The sequence below is a fragment of the Choloepus didactylus genome, chromosome 3, assembly GCF_015220235.1.
Source record: "Choloepus didactylus isolate mChoDid1 chromosome 3, mChoDid1.pri, whole genome shotgun sequence".
Taxonomy (NCBI): Eukaryota; Metazoa; Chordata; class Mammalia; order Pilosa; family Megalonychidae; genus Choloepus; species Choloepus didactylus.
The window spans coordinates 77,211,306-77,235,105 of NC_051309.1; the positions used below are offsets into that span (position 1 = coordinate 77,211,306).

Sequence of the window (23,800 nt, forward strand, 5' to 3'; positions counted from 1 at the left end):
TGATTCCCCCCAATTTTTTTTTGTTTTTCACAGACCACCCCAAAGGCACAATCATTTAGCCAAGTTCTAAAGCCAGGAAAGTGGGGTCATTGTGGATTCATCCCATTCCCTCAGTACCCCACCCAATCCGCCAGCAAGTCCTATTGATTCCACCATAAAATCTCCATTAATTACTGCAGTCACAATTGTTTAATAAACCATTATCTCTGACCCAGACATCTACAACCGATTTTTATTTGGTCTGTCTAAACTATGCCTGGCTCCTTGCACACTAGGCTCCTGCCACAGTGTCCTTTTTTTAGTTTCTAAAACACAAGCCATTGTTCAGTGGCTGCCTCTCTATCTTCCTTCAAGTCTGAATTTAATCATTACTTCTTGAGAGAATGCTTTCTTGGTCATCATATCTATATATATGGTTATATACCTATTAGCCACTTGCCCTGTTATTCTGTTCCCCAGCAAATTCTTGGTTCCCTAAACAGATCTTATCGTCATCTAATTTATATTTATTTGATTTCCCAACCAGTCTATAATTTCTGTGAGACCAAGGAAACATGTCTTTGGTGTTTACTACTGTATTCCTGGTATATAGTATTAAAATAGACATTTGTTAAAACACTGACTTAATTAAAATTTTATTGAATTTCTAGTATGTGGCAGACACTGTTTTGAATATTATAAGTATGAAACTTCAAATAAATAGAGTAACACTCAAGGAAGGAGCAATCTTATTCAGGACTCCTTTCAAAGAATTTGCAAACTTTGTATGGAGGAAAAAATTTCTTAAGCACTCATAGGAGCTGATAGTTGATCTGGAAATTAATAAATGAAATTTCACTAGTAAGGATGGAAATGAGGAGGCAGGAGGAAGAAGCAACAAAGGAAAAGAGGTTATTTTGGAGAGGCCAAAGAACAAAAACATGAAGGTAGATTGTAATTGCTACCACTCAACCACCATTGCCTTGGTTTTGATCATTACAGACATTTTGAAAAGATAACATTTTATGAGGCTGATGTATTTTATTTCCTCTGAACAACAACAGCCATTCAAACCAAAACAGTGTAGAATCTGTGTGCTGTTATTTACTCATCTATAAAGTAAGGGCATTACATTAAAATGACTGTTAAGGTCCTTCCAAATATAAAAGCCCATGATTCTTGATTTATCTTTAAAATTATAAGCATCTTGAGAGCAGGGATCATTGTACTGATGTGTTCAGTAAATATTTTTTTTTTTTTCCCACCAGGGTGTAAGCGTTTATTAGGGGGACGAACTTACAGAGAGCTGCAGCCACCTCGCAGCGAACAGCGAGATGGCAAGAAGCTCACACGAGTCCGTCCGCACCCATGCCGGCTGCTCCTCAGATTACATGGGGCTGGGGACAGAAGAGGCTGAGTGCCAGTGGCCTGCGTACAAGGTTGGGAGAATATCTGGGTGTGTGCTGTTTTCTCAAAGCAAGATGCACTCAGAGTGGGCTGCTTTGAAGGTTGGTTCTAGCAGCCAAAGCTCCGTGTGCTACCAGGGAGGTCAGGGCCTGAGGAGGGGGCAGGGGGCGAGGTCGAGCCTCGATCAGGTGGGAGATGCTCTGTGAATCACACGACCCAGGAGTAAAATTTCTGGGTTACATGGTAAAGCCATGAGTGATTTTTGCTTGTTGTTTTTTGGGTCTGTTTAATTTTATAAGAAACTGCCAGACAGATTTCCAGTGTAGTTCCCGTTGCTCCACGTCCTTGCTGATATCTGACGTCATCACAATTTAATTTAAACATGCTAGTGAGTGTAAAATGGCAACTCACAAGCTTCTCGGTGACAAATAGCAATGTCAGGTACTTTATTATGTGACAAGAAACAAACTTACTATCTCATGCAGTTCCCGAGGACCAGGAACGTAGGAGCATCTTAGTTGGGTGGCTCTGGCTCAGGGTCTCTCCTGAGGACTGTCAGGCTGGAGATCTGCTTCCAAGATGACTTCCTCAGGTGGTTGTTTGCAGAAGACCTCAGTTCTTTGCTGGCTGTCCTTCATAGGGCCCCGTTGCTCTCCACACGGGCCTCCCCTTGTTAGGGCTGCCCAGGACCTAAGATAACTGCTTTACTTCCAACCTGTTCCTACTTTACCCCAAGAAAGTTACCTAATATAGCAACATTTCTGTGAATTTGTTCCTACTATATCGATCAGAAATTAACAGACCATAGTCATTCTGGGCATCCCCAGAACGTTAAATAGCTTATCTGTTCTTCTTGGATTATTGTTCCCCCTTCCTTAATTGCTCTCTATTGCTAGTTCCCCTACATTCTACATTATAAACCATTTGTTTTACATTTTTCAAAGTTCACATTAGTGGCAGCATATAATATTTCTCTTTTTGTGCCTGGCTTATTTCGCTCAGCATTATGTCTTCAAGGTTCATCCATGTCGTCATGTGTTTCACGAGATCGTTCCTTCTTACTGCCGCGTAGTATTCCATCGTGTGTATATACCACATTTTATTTATCCACTCATCTGTTGAAGGACATTTGGGTTGTTTCCATCTCTTGGCAATTGCGAATAATGCTGCTATGAACATTGGCGTGCAGATATCTGTTCGTGTCAGTGCTTTCCGATCTTCCGGGTATATACCGAGAAGTGCAATCGCTGGATCGAATGGTAACTCTATAACTAGTTTTCTAAGGAACTGCCAGACTGACTTCCAGAATGGCTGAACCATTATACAGTCCCACCAACAATGAATAAGAGTTCCAATTTCTCCACATCCCCTCCAGCATTTGTAGTTTCCTGTTTGTTTAATGGGAGCCACTCTAATCGGTGTTAGATGGTATCACATTGTGGTCTTAATTTGCATGTCTCTAATAGCTAGTGAAGCTGAATATTTTTTCATGTGTTTCTTGGCCATTTGTATTTCCTCTTCAGAGAACTGTCTTTTCATATCTTTTGCCCATTTTATAACTGGGCTGTCTGTACTATTGTCATTGAGTTGTAGGATTTCTTTATATATGCAAGATATCAGTCTTTTGTCAGATACATGGTTTCCAAACATTTTTTCCCATTGAGTTGGCTGCCTCTTTACCTTTTTGAGAAATTCCTTTGAGGTGCAGAAACTTCTAAGCTTGAGGAGTTCCCATTTATCTATTTTTTCTTTTGTTGCCTGTGCTTTGGGTGTAAAGTCTAGGAAGTGGCTGCCTAATACAAGGTCTTAAAGATGTTTTCCTACATTATCTTCTAGGAGTTTTATGGTACTTTCTTTTATATTGAGATCTTTGGTCCATTTTGAGTTAATTTTTGTGTAGGGGGTGAGGTAGGGGTCCTCTTTCATTCTTTTGGATATGGATATCCAACTCTCCCAGCCCCATTTGTTGAAAAGACCATTATGGCTCAGTTCAGTGACTTTGGGGGCCTTATCAAAGATCAGTCGGCCATAGATCTGAGGGTCTATCTCTGAATTCTCAATTCAATTCCATTGATCTATATGTCGATCTTTGTGCCAGTACCATGCTGTTTTGACAACTGTGGCTTTATAATAAGCTTCTAAGTCAGGAAGTGTAAGTCCTCCCACTTAGTTTTTCTTTTTTAGAGTGTCTTTAGCAATTCGAGGCATCTTCCCTTTCCAAATAAATTTGATAACTAGCTTTTCCAAGTCTGCAAAGTAGGTTGTTGGAATTTTGATTGGGATTGCATTGAATCTGTAGATGAGTTTGGGTAGAATTGACATCTTAATGACATTTAGCCTTCCTATCCATGAACATGGAATATTTTTCCATCTTTTAAGGTCCCCTTCTATTTCTTTTAGTAGAGTTATGTAGTTTTCTTTGTATAGGTCTTTTACATCTTTGGTTAAGTTTATTCCTAGGTACTTGATTTTTTTAGTTGCTACTGAAAATGGTATCTTTTTCTTGAGTGTCTCTTCAGTTCGTTCATTTCTAGCATATAGAAACATTACTGACTTATGTGCATTAATCTTGTATCCCGCTACTTTGCTAAATTTGTTTATTAGCTCTAGTAGCTGTATTGTCGATTTCTCAGGGTTTTCCAGATATAAGATCATATCATCTGCAAACAATGACAGTTTTACTTCTTCTTTTCCAATTTGGATGCCTTTTATTTCTTTGTCATGCCGGATTGCCCTGGCTAGCACTTCCAGCACAATGTTGAATAACAGTGGTGACAGCGGGCATCCTTGTCTTGTTCCTGATCTTAGAGGGAAGGCTCTCAGTCTCTCACCATTGAGTACTATGCTGGCTGTGGGTTTTTCATATATGCTCTTTATCATATTGAGGAAGTTTCCTTCAATTCCTACCTTTTGAAGTGTTTTTATCAAAAACAGACGCTGGATTTTGTCAAATGCCTTTTCAGCATCTATTGAGATGATCAATTGATTTTTCCCTTTTGAATTTTTAATGTGTTCTAATACATTGATTGATTTTCTTATGCTGAACCATCCTTGCATGCCTGGAATGAACACCACTTGGTCATGGTGTATGATTTTTTAATGTGTCTTTGGATTCGATTTGCAAGTATTTTGTTGAGGATTTTTGCATCTATATTCATTAGGGAGATTGGCCGGTAGTTTTCCTTTTTTGTAGCATCTTTGCCTGGTTTTGGTATTAGATTGATGTTAGCTTCATAAAATGAGTTAGGTAGTGTTCCATTTTCTTCAATGTTTTGAAAGAGTTTGAATAAGATTGGTGTCAGTTCTTTCTGGAAAGTTTGGTAGAATTCCCCTGTGAAGCCATCTGGCCCTGGGCATTTATTTGTGGGAAGATTTTGATGACTGATTGGATCTCTTTGCTTGTGATGGGTTGATTGAGGTCTTCTATTTCTTCTCTGGTCAGTCTAGGTTGTTCATATGTTTCCAGGAAATTGTCCATTTCCTCTACATTATCCAGTTTGTTGCCATACAGTTGTTCATAGTATCCTCTTATAATTTTTTTAATTTCTTCAGGATCTGCAGTTATGTCACCTTTTTCATTCATTATTTTGTTTATATGGGTCTTCTCTCTTTTTGATTTTGTCAGTCTAGCTAGGGGCTTGTCAATCTTGTTGATCTTCTCAAAGAACCAACTTTTGGTGATATTTATCCTCTCTATTGTTTTTTTGTTCTCTATGTCATTTATTTCTGCTTTAATCCTTGTTATTTCTTTTCTTCTACTTGGTATAGGATTGGTTTGCTGTTCATTTTCTAGCTTCTTCAGCTGATCCATTAGTTCTTTGATTTTGGCTCTTTCTTCCTTTTTAATACATGCGTTCAGTGCTATAAATTTCCCCCTCAGCACTGCTTTTGCTGCATCCCATAGGCTTTGGTATGTTGTGGTCTCATTTTCATTCATCTCTACATATTTAGCAATTTCTCTTGCTATTTCTTCTTTAATCCACTGATTGTTTAGGAGTGTGTTGTTTAAACTCCAGGTATTTGTGAATTTTCTAAGTCTCTGATGGTTATTGACTTCTAATTGTATTCCATTGTGGTCAGAGAATGTGCTTTGAATAATTTCAGTCTTTTTAAATTTATTGAGGCTTGTTTTATGTCCCAGCATATGATCTATTCTGGAGAAAGTTCCGTGAGCACTAGAAAAGTATGTGTATCCTGGTGATTTGGGATGTAATGTTCTGTATATGTCTGTTAAATCTAATTCATTTATCAGATTGTTTAGGTTTTCAATTTCCTTATTGGTCTTCTGTCTGGTTGATCTATCTATAGGAGAGAGTGATGTGTTGAAGTCTCCCACAATTATTGTGGAAACATCAATTGCTTCCTTTAGTTTTGCCAGTGTTTCTCTCATGTATTTTGTGGCACCTTGATTGGGTGCATAGACATTTATGATTGTTATTTCTTCTTGTTGAATTGCCCCTTTTATTAGTATGTAGTGGCCTTCTTTGTCTCTCAAAACATCACTGCATTTAAAGTCTATTTTATCTGAGATTAATATTGCTACACCTGCTTTCTTTTGGCTGTAGCTTGCATGAAATATTTTTTTCCATCCTTTCACTTTCAATTTCTTTGTGTCCCTGTGTCTAAGATGAGTCTCTTGTATGCAACATATTGATGGTTCATTTTTTTTGATCCATTCTGCGAATCTATATCTTTTAAATGGGGAGTTTAATCCATTTACATTCAACATTATAACCTGAAGGCATTTCTTGAATCAGCCATCTTATCCTTTGGTTTATGTTTGTCATATATATTTTTCCCCTCTCTCTATTAATATCCTTTATTGTACCCATACCGAATCTCTTTAGTACTGAACCTTTCTCCAAGTCTCTCTGTCCTTTCTTTGTTTCTCTGTCTGTAGGGCTCCCTTTAGTATCTCCAGCAGGGCACGTCTCTTGTTAGCAAATTCTCTCAGCATTTGTTTGTGTGTGAAAAATTTAAGCTCTCCCTCAAATTTGAAGGAGAGCTTTGCTGGATAAAGTATTCTTGGTTGGAAATTTTTCTCACTCAGAATTTTAAATATATCGTGCCACTGCCTTCTCGCCTCCATGGTGGCTGCTGAGTAGTCACTACTTAGTCTTATGCTGTTTCCTTTGTATGTGGTGAATTGCTTTTCTCTTGCTCACAGCAAGGTTTTGTAGTTCGTGCTGCCATGTGGGGAGGTGGCTCTCAGCTCGGGTCTGCAGTTTTTACTTATAGATTTTATGCTGTGAACTCGGGCATTCCTCCCAATCCAGGTTGGTGTACTATGTGTGGACAGTCACATTTGTCCCGCAACAGTTATTCCAGATTATTTACTAGTTGTTCCTGGTTGTTTATTAGTTGTTCCACGGGGACTAACTAACATCCACTCCTCTCTATGCTGCCATTTTCTTTCTCCTCAAGAGCCATGAGCTTACAATCCAATCTTCTTGGGTGGAACCTTTTGATTGAGTATTTCCATGGAGATGTGACCCACCCAACTGTGGGGAAGGTCTTTTGATTAGAATATTTCCATGGAGGTATTATCCTGCCCATTCAGGGTGGGTCTTGGTTAGATCACTGGAGTCCTTGAAGAGGGCTCATGAAGGGAAGGGGCTCAGAGAAGCTGACAGAGATATTTTGGAGAGAAGCTAAAATATGTAATCCAGAGTTTGCCCCCAGGAGAGGCTAAGAGCTGTTACAACCCAAGATGCTTAGAGATGCTGAAAGATGCAGACAGAAGGACATTTGGAGATGCTAAACTAAAAGATGAAGCCTAGAGTTTGCCCTGGAAAAGCTAAGAGAGGACTCCAAGTTGCTTAGAGAAAAACACCCCAGGAGAACCAAGCAGAGAGCTAAGAAAAGCTAAGAGAGACAGAAGCCCAGAGACATTTTGGAGAAAGCCAATTTAAAATGGAATCCAGGAGCAAAGGATCAGCAGACAATGGCCAGGTGCCTTCCCAACTGACAGAGGTGTTATGAATGCCATCAGCCTTTCTTTAGTGATGGCATCCTCTTGATGCCTTAGTTTGGACACTTTTATGGCCTTAGAACTGTAAATTTGTAACCTCATAAATCCCCTTTAAAAAAAACAACCCATTTTGGGTATATGGCATAAATGGCAGCTTTAGCAAACTGGAACAACTGCATTTAACATTTTTCTTTGCAAGGTTTTAATCTTATTAATGGAAGAGTCCATGTCTTATTCTTTTTTCCATCCTCTCAATGTCTTGAACATGGCAAGCATCTGTCTAATTTTGTCTCATTGCCTTGCTTTTAAAACAATTAAACCACAACAACAACACAAACAGGAAACCCTCTCTGGAGAGCTTCAGTTACTATCGATCTGCATTTCTTATTTTCATTTATTTTCTTCATGCTGCCTACATATAGTTAAACTCAAATATATACTAATCAACCATTCAGAGCCTTATTCAGCTATCTGCTCTGTCTGGAATTTCCTGTCATCCAAATCTAAAAATCTAACTTCTATCTAACATTTAAGGCCAAGTTCAAGTAAACTTCTTTATATCCTTCCTGATTTCTGACTTCAAAGACATCTTTATCCTCTTTCCCCATAGCAACCTATCTATACTTCCTTTCAATGAAGTATCATTTTCAAGATTGCATTATACATATTCATTTATAGACTTCATTTACCCTAATAGAGTGTATGATCCCCATGGGGGGAAAAACATCTCTATCATAAATAAAGGTTTCTGGATTGAGCTCCAGTGTGCATAAAAGGGTCATTTGCTAAAAAAGGAAAGGACAAGACAGATAGGTAAGACTCATTTGTTTGTTTGCTGTAAACTCAAGGTATCTGAAAGAAAACAAGATGGAAATATAAAAATTATTTTTAATTACACATCATCAAACTGTGCACTTTAAAATGTGTATTTTATTATTTATAAGTTAGACTTGAATAAAAGTTGAGTTTAAGAAGCAATGTTTTATATTTTTCAATATCAACTTATTTTACTATTAAATCACATATCAATTGCATATTTTCAAATGATGAGATTTAGCAAAAATACATAACTCACTTTCTCTGACTACTTATTTCTACCCATGACTGAAGTCTTCAAAAATATATCAGTTTATACTATAACTTTTAAATGTTAAAAAGCAAAACAAATGAAAGAAGTGGAAACACCAACTCAGGGGTTCATTTTATTTATTTATTTTTATTTTTTAACTTTTCCTTCTGAGATAATTTCAGACTTACAAAAAAGGGACAAAAATAATACCAAGAATTTCCACATACTCTTCACCCAGTTTCTCTAAATGTTAACATCTTTCATAACACAGTACATTTATCAAAGCCAGAAAATTAACACTGATCCCATATTGTTAAACTAATCTAGAGACCTTATTAAAATTTTGTCATTTGTCCCACTAATATCCTGTATCCAGTGCAGGAGCCAATCTATAGCATTTGGTTGTGTATCTTCTTATTCTCCTTTATTCTGGGAGAGCTCATCAGCTTCATTTTTCTTTCATGAACTTGACACTCTCAAAGAGTAGTAGCTAGTTATTTCACAGAATGCCCTTCAATTTGGGTTTGTCTGATGGTTCCTCAGGATAAAATTCATATTATACACTTTTAGCAGGAATGTCATAGAAATGATGTTGTATTTTTCAGAGTACTATATCTGGAGACACAGGATGTTGATATGCCTTATTACAGGCAAGAATACCTTTAATCATTTGGATAAGGTGCTGTCTGCCAGGTTTCATCAAAGTAAAGTTAGCAATTTGCCCTTCCCTTTTGGGGGAGATACTTTGAAGCCATATATATATATCCTGTTTCTCATTATACTTTTGTCCATTAATTGTATCATTCATTGATGATACTTCCCTGCAACAATTATGGCTGTACTGTTTGCCAATCAACAATTTACTACTTCCATAATTCCATCTACAATGATTAACTGTAATTCTAGTGTAAGGAAGAAGTTTTCTTCTTCCCCATTTACTTATATAGTCAATTATTTTATTTATATAGCTATGAACTCATGTGTATCCCTTTTTTTCCAATGGGATAATCCATTACTGTATTGGGATTTTCTTTAGGTTGGCTTCATGTCAAGGGTTCTTAAGTTGGATAAATTTCAAGTGGGCTTTGAATTTCTGAAATAGTATCTGTTATTTTGTATGTAAATACTATTTTATGGTTTTCATCAAATTCATAAATAAAGCCATGACCCTAAAAAGGTCTATTCTTATCTTGTATAAATATATTCTGACTTCTAAAAATTACTTTGACTGTTTGGAGTTTTGAGATTTGGATTTATAACTAAGAAGCATGCTGAATAATTAAAATATTTATCCATATATTTAAATGTCAGCAGTGTTTGAGATGTCCTATCTATTCCTGCTTGCAAATCACTATGATGTTGCAAAATGGTTTCCATTATAGCCCACCTTTTTTGTGACCAATCCAAGATATTAACATGTGTATATATTCTTCAGTTTCTAACATTATGCCTTCCTTCAGATATATATTTTTTTGAATTGTTTACTAATGACTGTTAACATCTGTTAAAGAAAAGTGCAGTTAAAATAGGAACCAGAAACAAGGCTCTGCATTAACTAGGTACTTGACACTAGGAACATAACCCAATATTTGTCCTCAATTTCCACATTCCACAAAGAAGAATATTAGAGAGGATTGCCTCTATGGTTTCTTTTTAAGTTCTAAGTTACATCATGATTCTAAGCTAGAACATGTAAATGGTAATTTTACCTAAATAATTTCTGGCAAAGAAAATGGCAGAGAAGCCAAACGTTAGAAAACAGAGTCATCTATCATAATAAATCTCACTGAACTGTCTCCTTTAGAAGGAACTTTGTGAATCCCACTTGCATTGTAAGATTTTGGTCTTAAAAGTTAAAAATTTCAAGTGATGGAGTTATCCTTCGAAATTCTACCTCTTTTTGTTTTTGATCCTTAAGTGACCTTCCACTTTGTCTTAAATCATTAAAAGTTAGGGTTGTCCTAAATCTCCCTAGAATATCTCCCCCTTTTACCTTCAGTATATTGCCAGGAATCATTCTTTTCCATGACTAATCAAGAGAGAATGATGAAACAATATGACCTGGTATCTCTATACTTTTCATTTCATTGGTTTTGCCTTTCAGCAGGGTCTATATTTTCCCCTGCAGCAGTTAAAACATATAGCCAAAGAAAAGAAACTGTATAAAGATTTAGCCCAGGAGGTAATAATTAACAAGTTAAAAGTCTTAAAAACAAACAAACAAAAAAACAAAACAAACAAAAAAAAACTATATCAAGAAAAACTTGTAAGGGGCCTGGAATGTTCAGATGTCAGACTTCAGTAAGCTGAGCTTCATGGTGGTTCACACGAAAACATACTTATGTCAAAAGTGTTTGACTATCAAGATTCAAAGAGAAATTTTAGGGGAAGTTTCCAGGATAGTCCAATTACTTACATTTTTCATTCTAAAAATTTTCCATTCAATTTCCTCACTTTCAGATGTTTATCTCCATTCTCTCCTCTAAGTTGATTTCCTTTATTGTCCTACTAGTGATTTTTAACTAGGGATGCTCATAAAAATCAACCACCTGCTTGAAAACAATAACTGTTAGGCCCGTGTCCCACCCATCTCTGAATCAGTATTATCTTTTCACTTTACATTCTATCATCCACTCTTTCCCCAGTACTTTGCCCAGAATTTCTATATCTCTATCCAAATGATGCCTCAGAGATTCCTTTCCTAATACCCTATCCAAAACAGTCCCCTACATTGACTTCATCCCTTTACTCTGATTTATTTTCCTCTCAGCAGTTATTACTACCTAAAATCATTTATTTATGTCTTCATTTGACCTTTTCCTGTCTCTTCCACCAAGCTTCAAGAGGGCAGAGAATTTCTGTTGTGTTCACTGCCATATTCCCTATGACTAAAATAGACTTGGCACATAGTAGGCAACGGATCAATATTTGAAAAATGAAATATGACCCATAGTTAAGAACTACTTTCCTAGCAAGTTAACCATGTTACAAAACAGTAAAACTAAACATTTCTTAGTGAAACAAGGAGGTATGACATATCTCTTATCTGAAACATGAAACACGCAATATATTAAATCTCTTATTTGAAACATGAAAAACGTGTTAAGAATGGGCACTAGTCATACTGTTTTAGAATTTCTAGAATGGATTTATATCTTTTTATCTTTATTTTTCCACTTTCTAGGTGAGACTTAGAGAAAGTTCAAGATTTATAAAACAGAAAAAGTTAAAATTAAAAGGAGCTGGAAGGCTCTGACTATTCTCTCCTTCACTGATTCATAAGGGAGCTGGGTGCTAGGTAGAGGGCGTATCAAAATCATCTAAAGGGCTTGTTCAAACTAAACACTGGTCCCTTGAATCTCCCAGTGAAAAGTGCTAACTTAGTGAGCTGCCTTTCCTGTATCAAACCTCCGGATTCATATGGCACGTCATCTATAGAACTTCACCACATACACAGGCACAGTCATGAACAGCAGTAGGCAATATGGCCTTTAAATAGATTTAATATCTTGCATCAAAATGGTGGACAATTAGCAGGGCTAATTTAAAATAGCAGATAAACCAAATTATTTAACATTACTTTTGAAATATAATGTGTTTCAGTGTTTATCTTGATTACATTTAAACTATGACTGATATGAGCTAAAATCAAATATAACTTATATAGTTCCAGGCATAGGTCAGGGATCTAATTAGTCTATACCAAATAACTGCCTCCCAAGTGGCAGGAGAAAGCAGTCAAGAGGCATAATGAAAAACAGAGTGGCAAGAGTGTCTCCATAGAAACTTTTTAAATTTAGGTAATTTAGTAAGCAAAATTTTACATAGAAAACTAATGGATAATTTTATATTTATGCATGTCTGTATATGCATGTGAATGAAGCACATGATCTGCATTTACTCATTTAATCCTCTCATAATAATAGGTAGGTCCTATTATTTTTCTCATTAGATCAATGGGGAAACTGAGGCAGGCACAGAGAAGCTAAGTAGTTATGTCCAAGGTTACACAACTAACAAGTCATACAAAAAGTTAATAGCCAAGTAGTTGAAATATTCTTATATTTCACAAAAGATGATTCTCTTTATACATCTATTTGCAGGACTATTACTGTGTTTTCTGTGGGAAGTTTAGTCTTCATGAAAGGAATTAGTGACAATGAACAAATAAAAATGTGTTTGAATTTCTATTTTCACTTAACAGAGATATAATATATCTATAATTTTATAAGTTGACACCTCAGTGAACAGAAATATATTTAAATTGATAAGTTAAATATTAATGTAATTATTAAATAAATTGTGTTTCATGAAATTAAGATTTTTTCCCTTTGGCATAGCTGTTTGAAATCTAAAGGAAAAGAAGAAGGTAAACAACATAGATGGCAAAAAATTAAAATTAAAAATCGAAAGCCAAAAATTGAGAGGGCTGGAAAATAGGATGGGCAGTAAAGATGCTAGACAAATACAGTATATTTTTTTGTAATGATATGAGGTAAAATATATCAAATAGAATATACCTTTATCTCAATTTTTTTATAAGTAAGTAGATAGTTTACTCATTATTACTTCTTCTCAATTGTTTTCTGGGTAGCAATTCCAAAGGAAAAAGAATACCTGTTTGAGGATGTTTACTAAATTTCTTCTGAATCTGATTAGACTGATAAAGGGGAGGGGGTGAGGACAAATTTAAAGAGCTCTTTAGTGACTGATGTGCAGCAGTGTGCTAGTAGCTAAATTTGCTTTTTAAATATATTGCCTTCAGTCTTATAGTGGTGACTATATACACTTGTTGGAAAGCCCTAACAACAAGAAATAGCTTAGAATTATTGGACATAAATCATTCTTCATCACCTTGGGATGCAGAATGATGCTGGGAAGAACTATTTCATCCTTCATGGTCCACCTCAAGGCAGGTAGATGAAGACCCGAGAGTTCTGATTACCCCCCAGAATAAAAAAGAAAGCCATATTAATTCCTGTTATGTATAGTTCCATTACATTAAAGCCTTTTAAATTCATGATTTGCCCTTGATGACAATGGAAAACTATGTGATAAACCAAGAGAAACATGTGCTTCATGCTTCTTCTACGTTTGTTTTCTTCCACTTTAAATACGTTCAATCAATACTCAAATTTAATGTAGCTTTTACACACTTAATGCAGTTTTTGGTTTTGGGGGTACAGTAAGGGAAGGTGTCACATAGTTTCCAACAGACACTAACAAAACAGGAGAATGGAATTAAAAGATACAAGAGCCTCAAAAAGGAGTCACTACTCACGATGTTCATCAGGGTGAGGAGGTAGTTTTGGACGTGCTCTTTGCCATGGAAACGGACCACAGAGTCATCCACTCCCAGCAGCACCTCAATGTTGTAATCGTTTTCCCCTGCGTGTCTGCGGCGCCTCCTGGTGGTCTCATTCAGCTGCTGTTCAATGTTGCTGTAAGCAGTGCTGAGATCATCCAGGCCATCCAGATCCCATTCTATTAAGAAACAAAGGGAACTCAGGTATTTATGTCTTCTCAATGGGCCTTCTAACAACTTCTTTCACATAAGAATCTCTACGGTACCTATTGTTACAATGCCTAATAACTGAGATGCTGATTTTCAGTTTATTTCCTAAATATATGATGAGAGAGACTTCATATAAATTCCACATAGACCAGCAACTGTGAGGAGAAAATATCGTCATACAAAGAGCAGTGCCACCATGTCAGACCAAATGCTCCATGAGGGCAAGGGTGGTTTAGTCTTCCTCCTAGGTGGATTCCCAGCACAGAGCAAAGGCAGTGGGTGTGAAAAGCATGTGTTGATTAAGCAGTTATTAAGTAAATGAAGATTATAAATAAAAACCATGTGTCAACATATTTTCAGTGGTTAATTCAAGTTATTCATGAAAGTGTAGAAACTGCATCCCATAAACTTAAATAGCTCTCTTTTCAGTCACCTTAATTTAATTCAAAAATCAAATTGTAGAATGGCAACAGAATGGTCTCTAGTGATATGATTATCTGTCACCATGTCTTACTTTATTTCTTCTGAGAATGGCTGGCTAGTGGAGGCTGCTAGGGAAGAAGTGGATGTACAAGATACGTGACACTATAGATATCCACATTTGTACTAACCATTATCTGGATTGTGGTTCATTTCAACTGATATATATCCGAATCTGTGTGACAGCAAATTAATGTCAGTCAGAAAATTATTTAGCAAATTAAAAAATAAGTCAGAAAATTACTTATATCTGAGAAAAAAGCAGTTTTGGTTTTATGCAGTTTATGGAATTAAAATTTTTTACCTTCCAAATGGACATACCTTTATATATAGAGAGAGAAAAACACTGACATTCTCAGCTTCTAAGACCTAGATTAAATGCTTTCTTATGACTATATTTTTAGTGAAGAAAAAATTGTGGTGAATTAAAAAATAAAATCTATCATTTGGATACTAAAGTAAAAGAGATTATTCAAAACTGCTGGTGTAAAAATTGAAAGTATATTCATTTCCATTTCAAATGCATAAAATCTGGAAAGAAGTCCATTTTATAAACTGCCTTGATGTCTAAAACAACCACAAGCAAGTTTGACAGAACCAAATTTGACTCATGCTTTATACAGAAGTTTATTTAATGCTGTACTGGGGCCTATAAACCATTTAGATCAGTGTCTGGCATTAATGAATAGGCACTTTCCTCTCCACCTTTGTGGTTTTAGTAAAGTTGAGAGGGAAAAAAAAAAGGTGTCTCTTGACTAGGAAGATTGACGATCAAGCTCTAGCCACATGGGTTTAGAAGTAGTGGAAGTACAGATCCCACTCACATCCTTTCCACCTTTAAAAATTATATAGTGACACCAACACCCTCCCTTATGAGTATGAGCATAAGCTCTGAATATGACTACTCAGACTTGAAAACTATGCTGTAATTCAGTTTGACCCAAACCCAACTGCTAGCTCATTAGCTGGGATTTTTTTCTCCTCATGGGGGAATCACATTTGTTCTACAATACATAAATAACTCTCACCACCACCCACATCAAACAGAAAGTTTTCCTCAAAAGTTGTTTTCAAGGGCTGCAAACCCTCATTGAGGGCAAGAGAGGACACCTGCAAACAGCTTTACTATTCAACCTCAAGTCTTCTCACACACTTGAGAATGTGAAATATTGTGATAGCTAGTGTACAAATAGGAAATTCATCCATGAGCTCTCAGTTCTAAAAATGGCTCTTTTTGGCAGAACTTTTAGAGACAACATCCAAAGGAAACATACTAGGAATGTCATCATATCATTAAGTCTGATGCATGAATGAAGAAGGCTGAGCACTCATTTTAGAAAGATGGTTCATTCTGCACAACCACACCTCTTGCTTGACCCTTGCATCTTTCCTTAAATAGGTTAGTGAGAGGAGAGAATCTCTTTTTTTATTCAGAACCAGGGAAGAAGAGCGGAAGCCTTTTTCTTTCAACCATTGCCTTTATTAAATCATGAATACTTCTGTTTCTATTTTCCCCTGTGCTGTATAATTTTCTTTTCATGATTCCTAAAGTGTGTGATGTCAAACATTTCAAAGAAAGACAGTGGGATGGCTTCTGGCACATTTTACCTGTGCAAATCACTATTAATCATAGACAGTTGTAAGGCTGTAAAATATCTTCATTCTTAATGAATTTTTTCTCAACGGCCTACTTCATAATGTAATGGTCAAGTCTTTGGTAGCATAAGCTTTGGAATCAAAAACTGGCAATGTCATATTCTTGCAGTATGATTTTACTTGAGATGTTGTGCTGGTTTGGATGTATTATGTTCCCCAAATGCCATTATCTTTGATGCAATCTTGTGGGAGCCAATGTATTAGTGTTGATTGGGTTGGAACCTTTTGATTGGATGCTTCCATGTAGATATGACCCACCCAACTGTGGGTGACTTTGACTTTGATTGGATAATTTCTATGGAGGTGTCTGAATTAAATCACTAGAGCCATATAAATGAGATAACAAACAGAAGGAACAAATAGCAACTAAGAGTGACATTTTGAAGAGGAGCTGCAGCTGAGAGACACATTTTGAAGATGGCCATTGGAAGCTAACACTGACATTTTGGAGAAAGCCATTTTGAAACCAGAACTCTGGAGCAGACACCAGCCACATGCCTTCCCAGCTAACAAAGGTTTTCTGGATGCCATTGGTCATCCTCCAGTGAGGGTATCCAATTGTTGATGCCTTACCTTGGACACTTCATGGCCTTAAGACTGTAACTGTGCAACCAAATAAACCCCCATTATAAAAGCCTGTCCATTTCTGGTGTTTTGCAAAACGGCAGCATTAGCAAACTGGAACAGATGCCTGACCAAGCTTCAGTTTCTTCATCTGTAAAATGGGGTAATAACACTAATTTGCAGAGTAGCTGTGATGATACTAGTTAATAATGGTTAAAAAAATAAAAAGCACAATGGCTGGATATAAGTGCTCTACAAATAGTATTTACTTTTTGTCTTACTGCTGCAACAAATACCATAGACTAGTTGGCCTAAACAACAGAAATTTATTGTCTCACCATTTTGGAAACTAGGAGTCCAAAATCGAGATGTTGGCAGGATCATGCTTTCTCAAAAGTCTGTAGTGTTCTGGTGGTTGCTTGCTGCCATCCTTAACTCAGTCGCCACCTCTGTCATATGGCCATCTGTCTCATGTCTGTCTCTTACTACTGTGTCTGAATTTCCTCTGCTTATAATGACTTTAGTCATATTGGATTATGGTTCATCCTAATCCAGTTTGGTCTCACTTTAACTAATAACACCTTCAAAGATCCTACTGATAAATGAGTTTACATCCACAGGACCAGGAGTTCAGAAATGAACGTATCTATGGGGCACATGACTCAATCCAAATCACTGCAACTACAATGATGATGATGATGATGATGACAATGATGATGATGATGTTGAGGATTTCCTCATTATGAAAATCTTCTTTTTTTAAAAAGCTGTCTGTATTTTGCTTTGTGAATCATAAATCAGATAGTTAAAGTTACTTAAAACAGAGGTAAGGAAAATATCTGGAGTTAGTGAGGGAAAATCTGAACTGTTGATAACCTTAGAAAGAACGAGGTTAGCAAGATCTGTTACAGAGCAAAAAGAGATACAGAGAAAGAAGAACCTACAGTGTTTTCTTTCAGCTAAAATTAAGTCTGAACCCAATGGGATAAGCTTCTTATTAGCTTGATAACCTAATACAAAATTAGAAAGAGCTAGCTTATAGACCGCACTGATCTTAATTCAACACATATTTATTAGGTACCCACACATATGGGTACTGAGAAGGTAAAGAACTACCCCCGCCAACAGTTAACCTTGGAACCACATAGTTGTGTAGAAATTATATTCAAAGGGGGGCAGAATTTGAACCATGCAGCAACAAACTCTTATATAAGCTGTATCGCTCAGAATTACTAGGTTAGGCAGATCTAGTCAGGGAACTAGAACATAATTTTTAGTAATAGGTCACACCTTTATAAAGCTTGCCCTCTTTGCCTCTGTGTCTAATTCTACCATGATACCCAACCCAACCCATCCAAAGACACAGTAATAGGAACAATTAAAGGTGAATGTCATGCTAATCCTGTCTAAACACTCCTTTATTGGATATGTTTACTTGCTTAGAAAGACTGAAAGAAATCACACAGAAGGTAGCAGGTCAGTTAATGGAAGCAGAGTGACTTTGTATTGAGTGTTGAAAATTATGGGTCCCTGAGGCTATCTTGTTGGTATCCTGCTACACAGCTGTTTAGGTGAGTTGAATGGCTGTGGCTGAGTTGGGCAGGGGAGAGTGATGTGATAATAGAATTAGCAGAAAAACAGAAACACTCAGGCTAGGAAGAGCCTTCTAATACATTTGTTTACTCACGTCATCATATCACACACACACACACACACACACACACACACACACACACACACACAAAGCCCTGCAAGATGTACAATATCACTACTATTCCCATGATTAAGAAAAGTAATGCTGAGAGAACTTTTTTAGAACACCTAAGTGTTTCAAAATTATCTCTGAAACTCCTTATCAGGAGTTAGTGCTAACAATTAATTAATATTTTGGAAATGTTTTGGCTGTATCCTTATGGGCAACCCTAAGTTCCCAACTGCCATATATGAATTTGCTGTAAAAAGATAATTTAACAATAAAGTTTATTTTAGTAGAATGAAATATTTGGGGGCATATATGTAACCGATCAAGCCACAATAAATAAAGCTAACTTTAGTATAAATATAGAATTTTTAATATTAAATCAGAATTTTTAACTTATCAAACAGATAAAGTAGGATATAACTTGTTTTGCTGATTATGAACACTTGGACTTAAAACACTTTTGGAATGGCATATGCCTAATCATATTTGGAGAAAATCGAAGTGTAGGATTGATAAAATCACTCCTCACCCTAGAAGAAATCCCTAAGGTCAGAAAAAGGGCAGGAGACAAAGAGAAAATTGGGAAAGTGCTATCAAGTTCTGAAGCTGACACACACACATTTGGGGTTTGAATGTAATCTTAAGCATACTGTGATAGAGACTGTAATATCCATTCACCTGTCCTAAGAATCAGGACATCAGTTTCATTTGGGGTGGTGATAAGCCCAGCTTAAAGTCATTTCCCAGCCTCCCCTTTAGCTAGGTATGACCCTGGGACTAGCATAAGCCAATGAGATAAAAGTAGAAGTAGTGCTTACATCTCACTGGTCTATATAGAGGGCTTAAATAGACTTAAACTGGGAGTTTCCAGGAAGGTTCCTTAAAAGAAGCTGATTCATCCTGGTAGAGGGTCCCTTTGACCCCTCTTCTCTGCTGCCTGGAAGGTGGACACGATGGCAGGAGCTCTATGAAGTGACTGTGGAATGAAGGCATGTGCTGAGTATGGCGGGATAGCTACAAAGAAGCAGCCTGACTCCCTGATGACTGTGGAGCCATCTTCCAGCCCCTGAATGCCTAGCTTCAGACTCTGTCACACATAAGGGATAAAACATCATGTTTAGGCGATTCTTGTTTGGATTTCCTTTTATGTGTTACTGAATCTAATCCTAACAGATGAGACACTGGTAATTTTTTTTGCTGACTAGGTTCCCCCTAAACCCCTATTTCCTGTGGAAATACATACTCATTTTAAGGATAATAAGTGGATGATAAAGCAAGACACACTTTAGCAAAGTGTCCAGAGCAGCTTCCTTTGTAGTGCATCTACTTCAAAAACTAAGGAGTAATTATACTCTTTTTATAGGTGTAACAATAAATGCAGAGTGAGTCTATATGTAGAAATTTGGCATTCTTTATGAACAGAGTACTGTTATGAAATGAATGAAAGGAATACCACAAGCTGGATTTTCCAACAGTAGGTGGAAATCCTAAAATCAAAGCTAAAAATAGGTGTGAAATCCAACAAATGTCATCTGTTAACAACTTCAGAAGCAGAGTGCAGTTAACTTAAATAATTGTGTTAACCTGTTAGTATCATTCAACAGTGATTTTTCCATTGACATCCTTTTTTAAAAAATAAAGTTCTCTCTTCTGAAAGGATACAGTTACAGCTTCTCTATGGATAAGGGGCACTAGTCTACCAAGATATAAAATATTTCTGTGAAAATCAAAAATATCCTTCACTAACTGGGAAATTCCATAATGATAGTTCAAAGAACTATACTGAGGCCAATTAATGATGTCAATTTTGAAATTTCACTTAGTAACCATTGCTTTTATTAAGACATTACCATTGAATGAATATTAGTTTCTGTGACTTCTTTTTCCCAAAAGTTCTAATTCTAAAATACATACGTATGCTTTTGTTTTCACTGCTTCTTTAAGGGATAATATGTGGCATTTTTTAAAAAATTGAAAATTTGTTTCCTTTTAAGTGGGGAAAAAAACATTTTCAGGCTTTGAGTTTGTAAAGAAACTATGACTTTCAATAAGAATCTCTTGTATGTCAGAATGCATTCAGTTGTGAATAAAAGAAAGCGTTACTCAAAGTGTCTTAAGCAATAAAGAAACATATTAGTTCACATTACAAGAAGTCCAAAGGCAGATGGTTCCTGGGTTGATCAGCTCATCAACAGATCAGCAAGGACCCAGTTCTTCCCATCTTTCCATATTCTGATATTCTTGGTATACAAGGTTTGTCTTCAAATTAGAGCCCCCCAGTGATTTCAAAATGGCTGTACCCATTCCAGCATCATTACTAGGTACAACAAATTGTATCTTCTGGCATGTCTCCCTTAGGAAGAGACACAAAACTTTCCTAGAAGACCTGTGGTAGACTTTAACCATTCACAGATAAGAATGGAACCCCATGTATCCTAGACCAATCAGAAGTCAACCCCTGTGGCTGGGGCCATCCTCTTCTGAACAAAAGCACACGTTTAGGAAAACAGTAGGTTCATGAATAATACTGAGATTCTGTCAAAAAAAGATGGGGCAGCTTGATATAAAAGAGGAGGAGGAAATGGATATTGTGGAGGCAACTCACATTGCTGAATCCTCCTTTTCAGATCCTCCTTTTTCTTCATCCCCTAATAATGGTCTTCATTTGCCTTTTTAATTTAATCTTAGCTTACATTAATGCCTTTTATGTTTACTTCCACCAGTTGTAATCTGTTTGCTTAGAGATCACTTCTGCATTCTTTGGGCCTCTTACTGCCTTTGAAAGGTGCAGTCCTTCATTCCTGTAGTAGTGGACTCTCAGCATTGCTGCTTGCTCAACTCCATTCCACCATTTCTTAAATAAAGCACTAAATGTTTGGGTGTGGGTTGGGTGGCCATATAAAATACAGTGTTCGCTGTTAAATCTGAATTTCAAAAAAACTAAATTTACTTTAGTATAAAAATGTCCTAAACATTGCATGGGAAATACACTAAAACTGTCCACTACCTCCTTTTGTTCCCTTACTTCTTTTTTCTTTTGCTTAAAACAGTTTGATTTTCAAACAGAAAACAGTTTGGTTTTCTGACACTTGAAACTGGAAGAACCCTGATTAATAAAACCATCTATACCCTGTCTGCCATCATCATAATTTGTCCTTTTCCCTTTCCACTCTTCTTTAATAAACTGTTCTTAGGCTATATAGCTCTTTGAAAGGGACAGTATATTCTATCTTGTCTACAAAATCCATTATTTAACTCCCTCTATTCCATTTTAAATGAAAGGTTCTTTACTAATGATGTGCTTCCTAATTTATTTATTCTGTGGTTTCTTTTCAACTAAAATAATAAAGTTTATTTCATAAAATAGCACAGTTTCTAATTTTCATATTTTACTACTCTGTATATTTAATAACATTTTAATTAACCTTTCTCCTTCTCTTTCCCAAATTATATTCTCTTGCATTTATTGCTTCTGTAGTTTGACTCTACATTGACACTAAATCAAGGAGGTAATAGAAGAGTGGTGGAGGAGGTCACTACATCCAACTTACAAGACTATATTCTAGTAATCTAAAGCTGCTAAAAGTTGAGGTTTTCTAAGGAAGTTTAACTACACAGAGGGGAGGCAGAATTCCAACTCGCAGCTACCAATTTCAAACTCGTGTTATTTTTATCACATCAAGTTGCCTTCAATATACTACTTTATTCAGGGTAGAAGATTGCTTCTCCTCAAACTTCCCCCCAAACTTTACTTGATCATACTAAATTTTTATCCAAAGATACACAGAATGATTAATAAAAATTTAATAAAAAGTTATTGCCAACCTATTAATATTAACATTTACTATTTATTTTTTCACATAAATATCCGTAGAACATGGGCACTGAAACTGGTCTTGTTCTAAGCACTGGGAGGACAGCAGTGCTCAAGGCAGGGAGAGTGCCTGTCCTCATAGAACTTACATTCCAGTTGGGGATAGTGATAAGAACTATGACACAAGGTAAGAATAATAGAATAGGATGAGGGGAGTGAGAAGGATAAGGTGAAGCAAGGTAAGAATTAAGAATATTAAAACAGGATTGGGAGGAAGAGGGGCAAAGTAGGCACAATTTTAGATAAAGCGGTCAAAGAAGGCAGAGAATGGACAGAGATCTAATCACAGGACTGGGTGAGTGATGCAAATACCAAAGTTATATTTACTTGAAATATATGTAAACTTTCAAATATGTAGTGAGAATATTCATATTTATATTATAAATTTCTCAGAATGAGGTTGCATGTTGTATTACAAAGAAAATCAGAATAGGTTCAGGAGTGCTGCAGGCAGACTTTCTAAAGTGGCCCCCCAGTGATGCTTCACTACAGTCCCCAGTATCTATGAATATGATGAGATTTCACTTCTGTGATTATATTCTGTGATATGACACAGCTGACCTTAATTAAGATAGGGACATTATCCCAGTGGCCCTGATCTAATCAAACAAGCCCTTGAAAGCAGAGAGCTTTCTCTGGCTGGTGGCAGAAGGAAAAGAATTAGGAAGATGGAAGCCACAAGAAGGATTTAATCTGCTGTTGCTGGCTTTGAAGATGGAGGAGACAGAGTCTTCCAGATGATGTTCTCAATCCTACAAATACAAATAACTGAATCCTGCTAACAACCTGGATGAGCCTGGAAGCAGATTCTCTCCCAGACACTCCAGATGAGTCCAACCTAGATGACATCTTGATTTTAGCCTAGTGGAACCCTAAGCATAGATAGAACCCAGTCCAGCCTACTTGGATTTCTGACCTACAGAACTGTGAGCTAATAAATGGATAATATATTAAGCTGCTAAGTTTGTGATTGTTACACAAAAATAGAAAACATAAAATGAGGATACCTGGACTCTAGTTCCAGCTCTGCTATGATATACCTACATTATTTTGGGAAAGATGCTTAACTTACTTGAGCTTTAGTTTCCTCATCTGCAAAATAAATGTGCTGTACTATAGGATCGATAAAATCCTCTTTCTTGCTGAATTTCCATAATTATCAATTGAGCATAATATTACAATTTTAAATTATTAAAGATCATTATTATAATTATAGCTTTATGGATCATATATTATTGATAATACTTATAATTTATTTGATGCCACATCCTTGATCAAGGATACAATCCACAATTAAAACATATTTTCATATGAGAAAATGTGCTACAATTTAAGAGAATCTACACTGCAACATAAAAAATTTTATGGCACTCTAGAAGTCTAGTATTTCATCATAATAAGAAATAATCTCATTGTTCCAGTTTGCTAATGCTGCCATTATGCAAAATACCAGAAACGGATTGGCTTTTATAAAGGGGTTTTTTTTGGTTACAAAGTTATAGTCTGAAGGCCATAAAAGTGTCCAAGCTATGGCCTCAACAAGCATACCTTCACCAAAGGAAGGCAAATGGCGTCTGGAAAAC

The 23,800-nt window shown here is 36.3% G+C and overlaps 1 protein-coding gene across 1 annotated transcript in view; it reads right to left on the reverse strand.

Moving 5' to 3' along the window:
- ADAMTS3 (ADAM metallopeptidase with thrombospondin type 1 motif 3) overlaps nt 1-23,800 on the reverse strand; it is a 298,466-nt gene that overhangs the window by 71,873 nt on the left and 202,793 nt on the right. Inside the window, exon 5 of the mRNA XM_037829948.1 lies at nt 13,708-13,910. Coding sequence (XP_037685876.1) covers nt 13,708-13,910 — 203 coding nt within the window. The remainder of the gene's footprint in view (nt 1-13,707; nt 13,911-23,800) is intronic.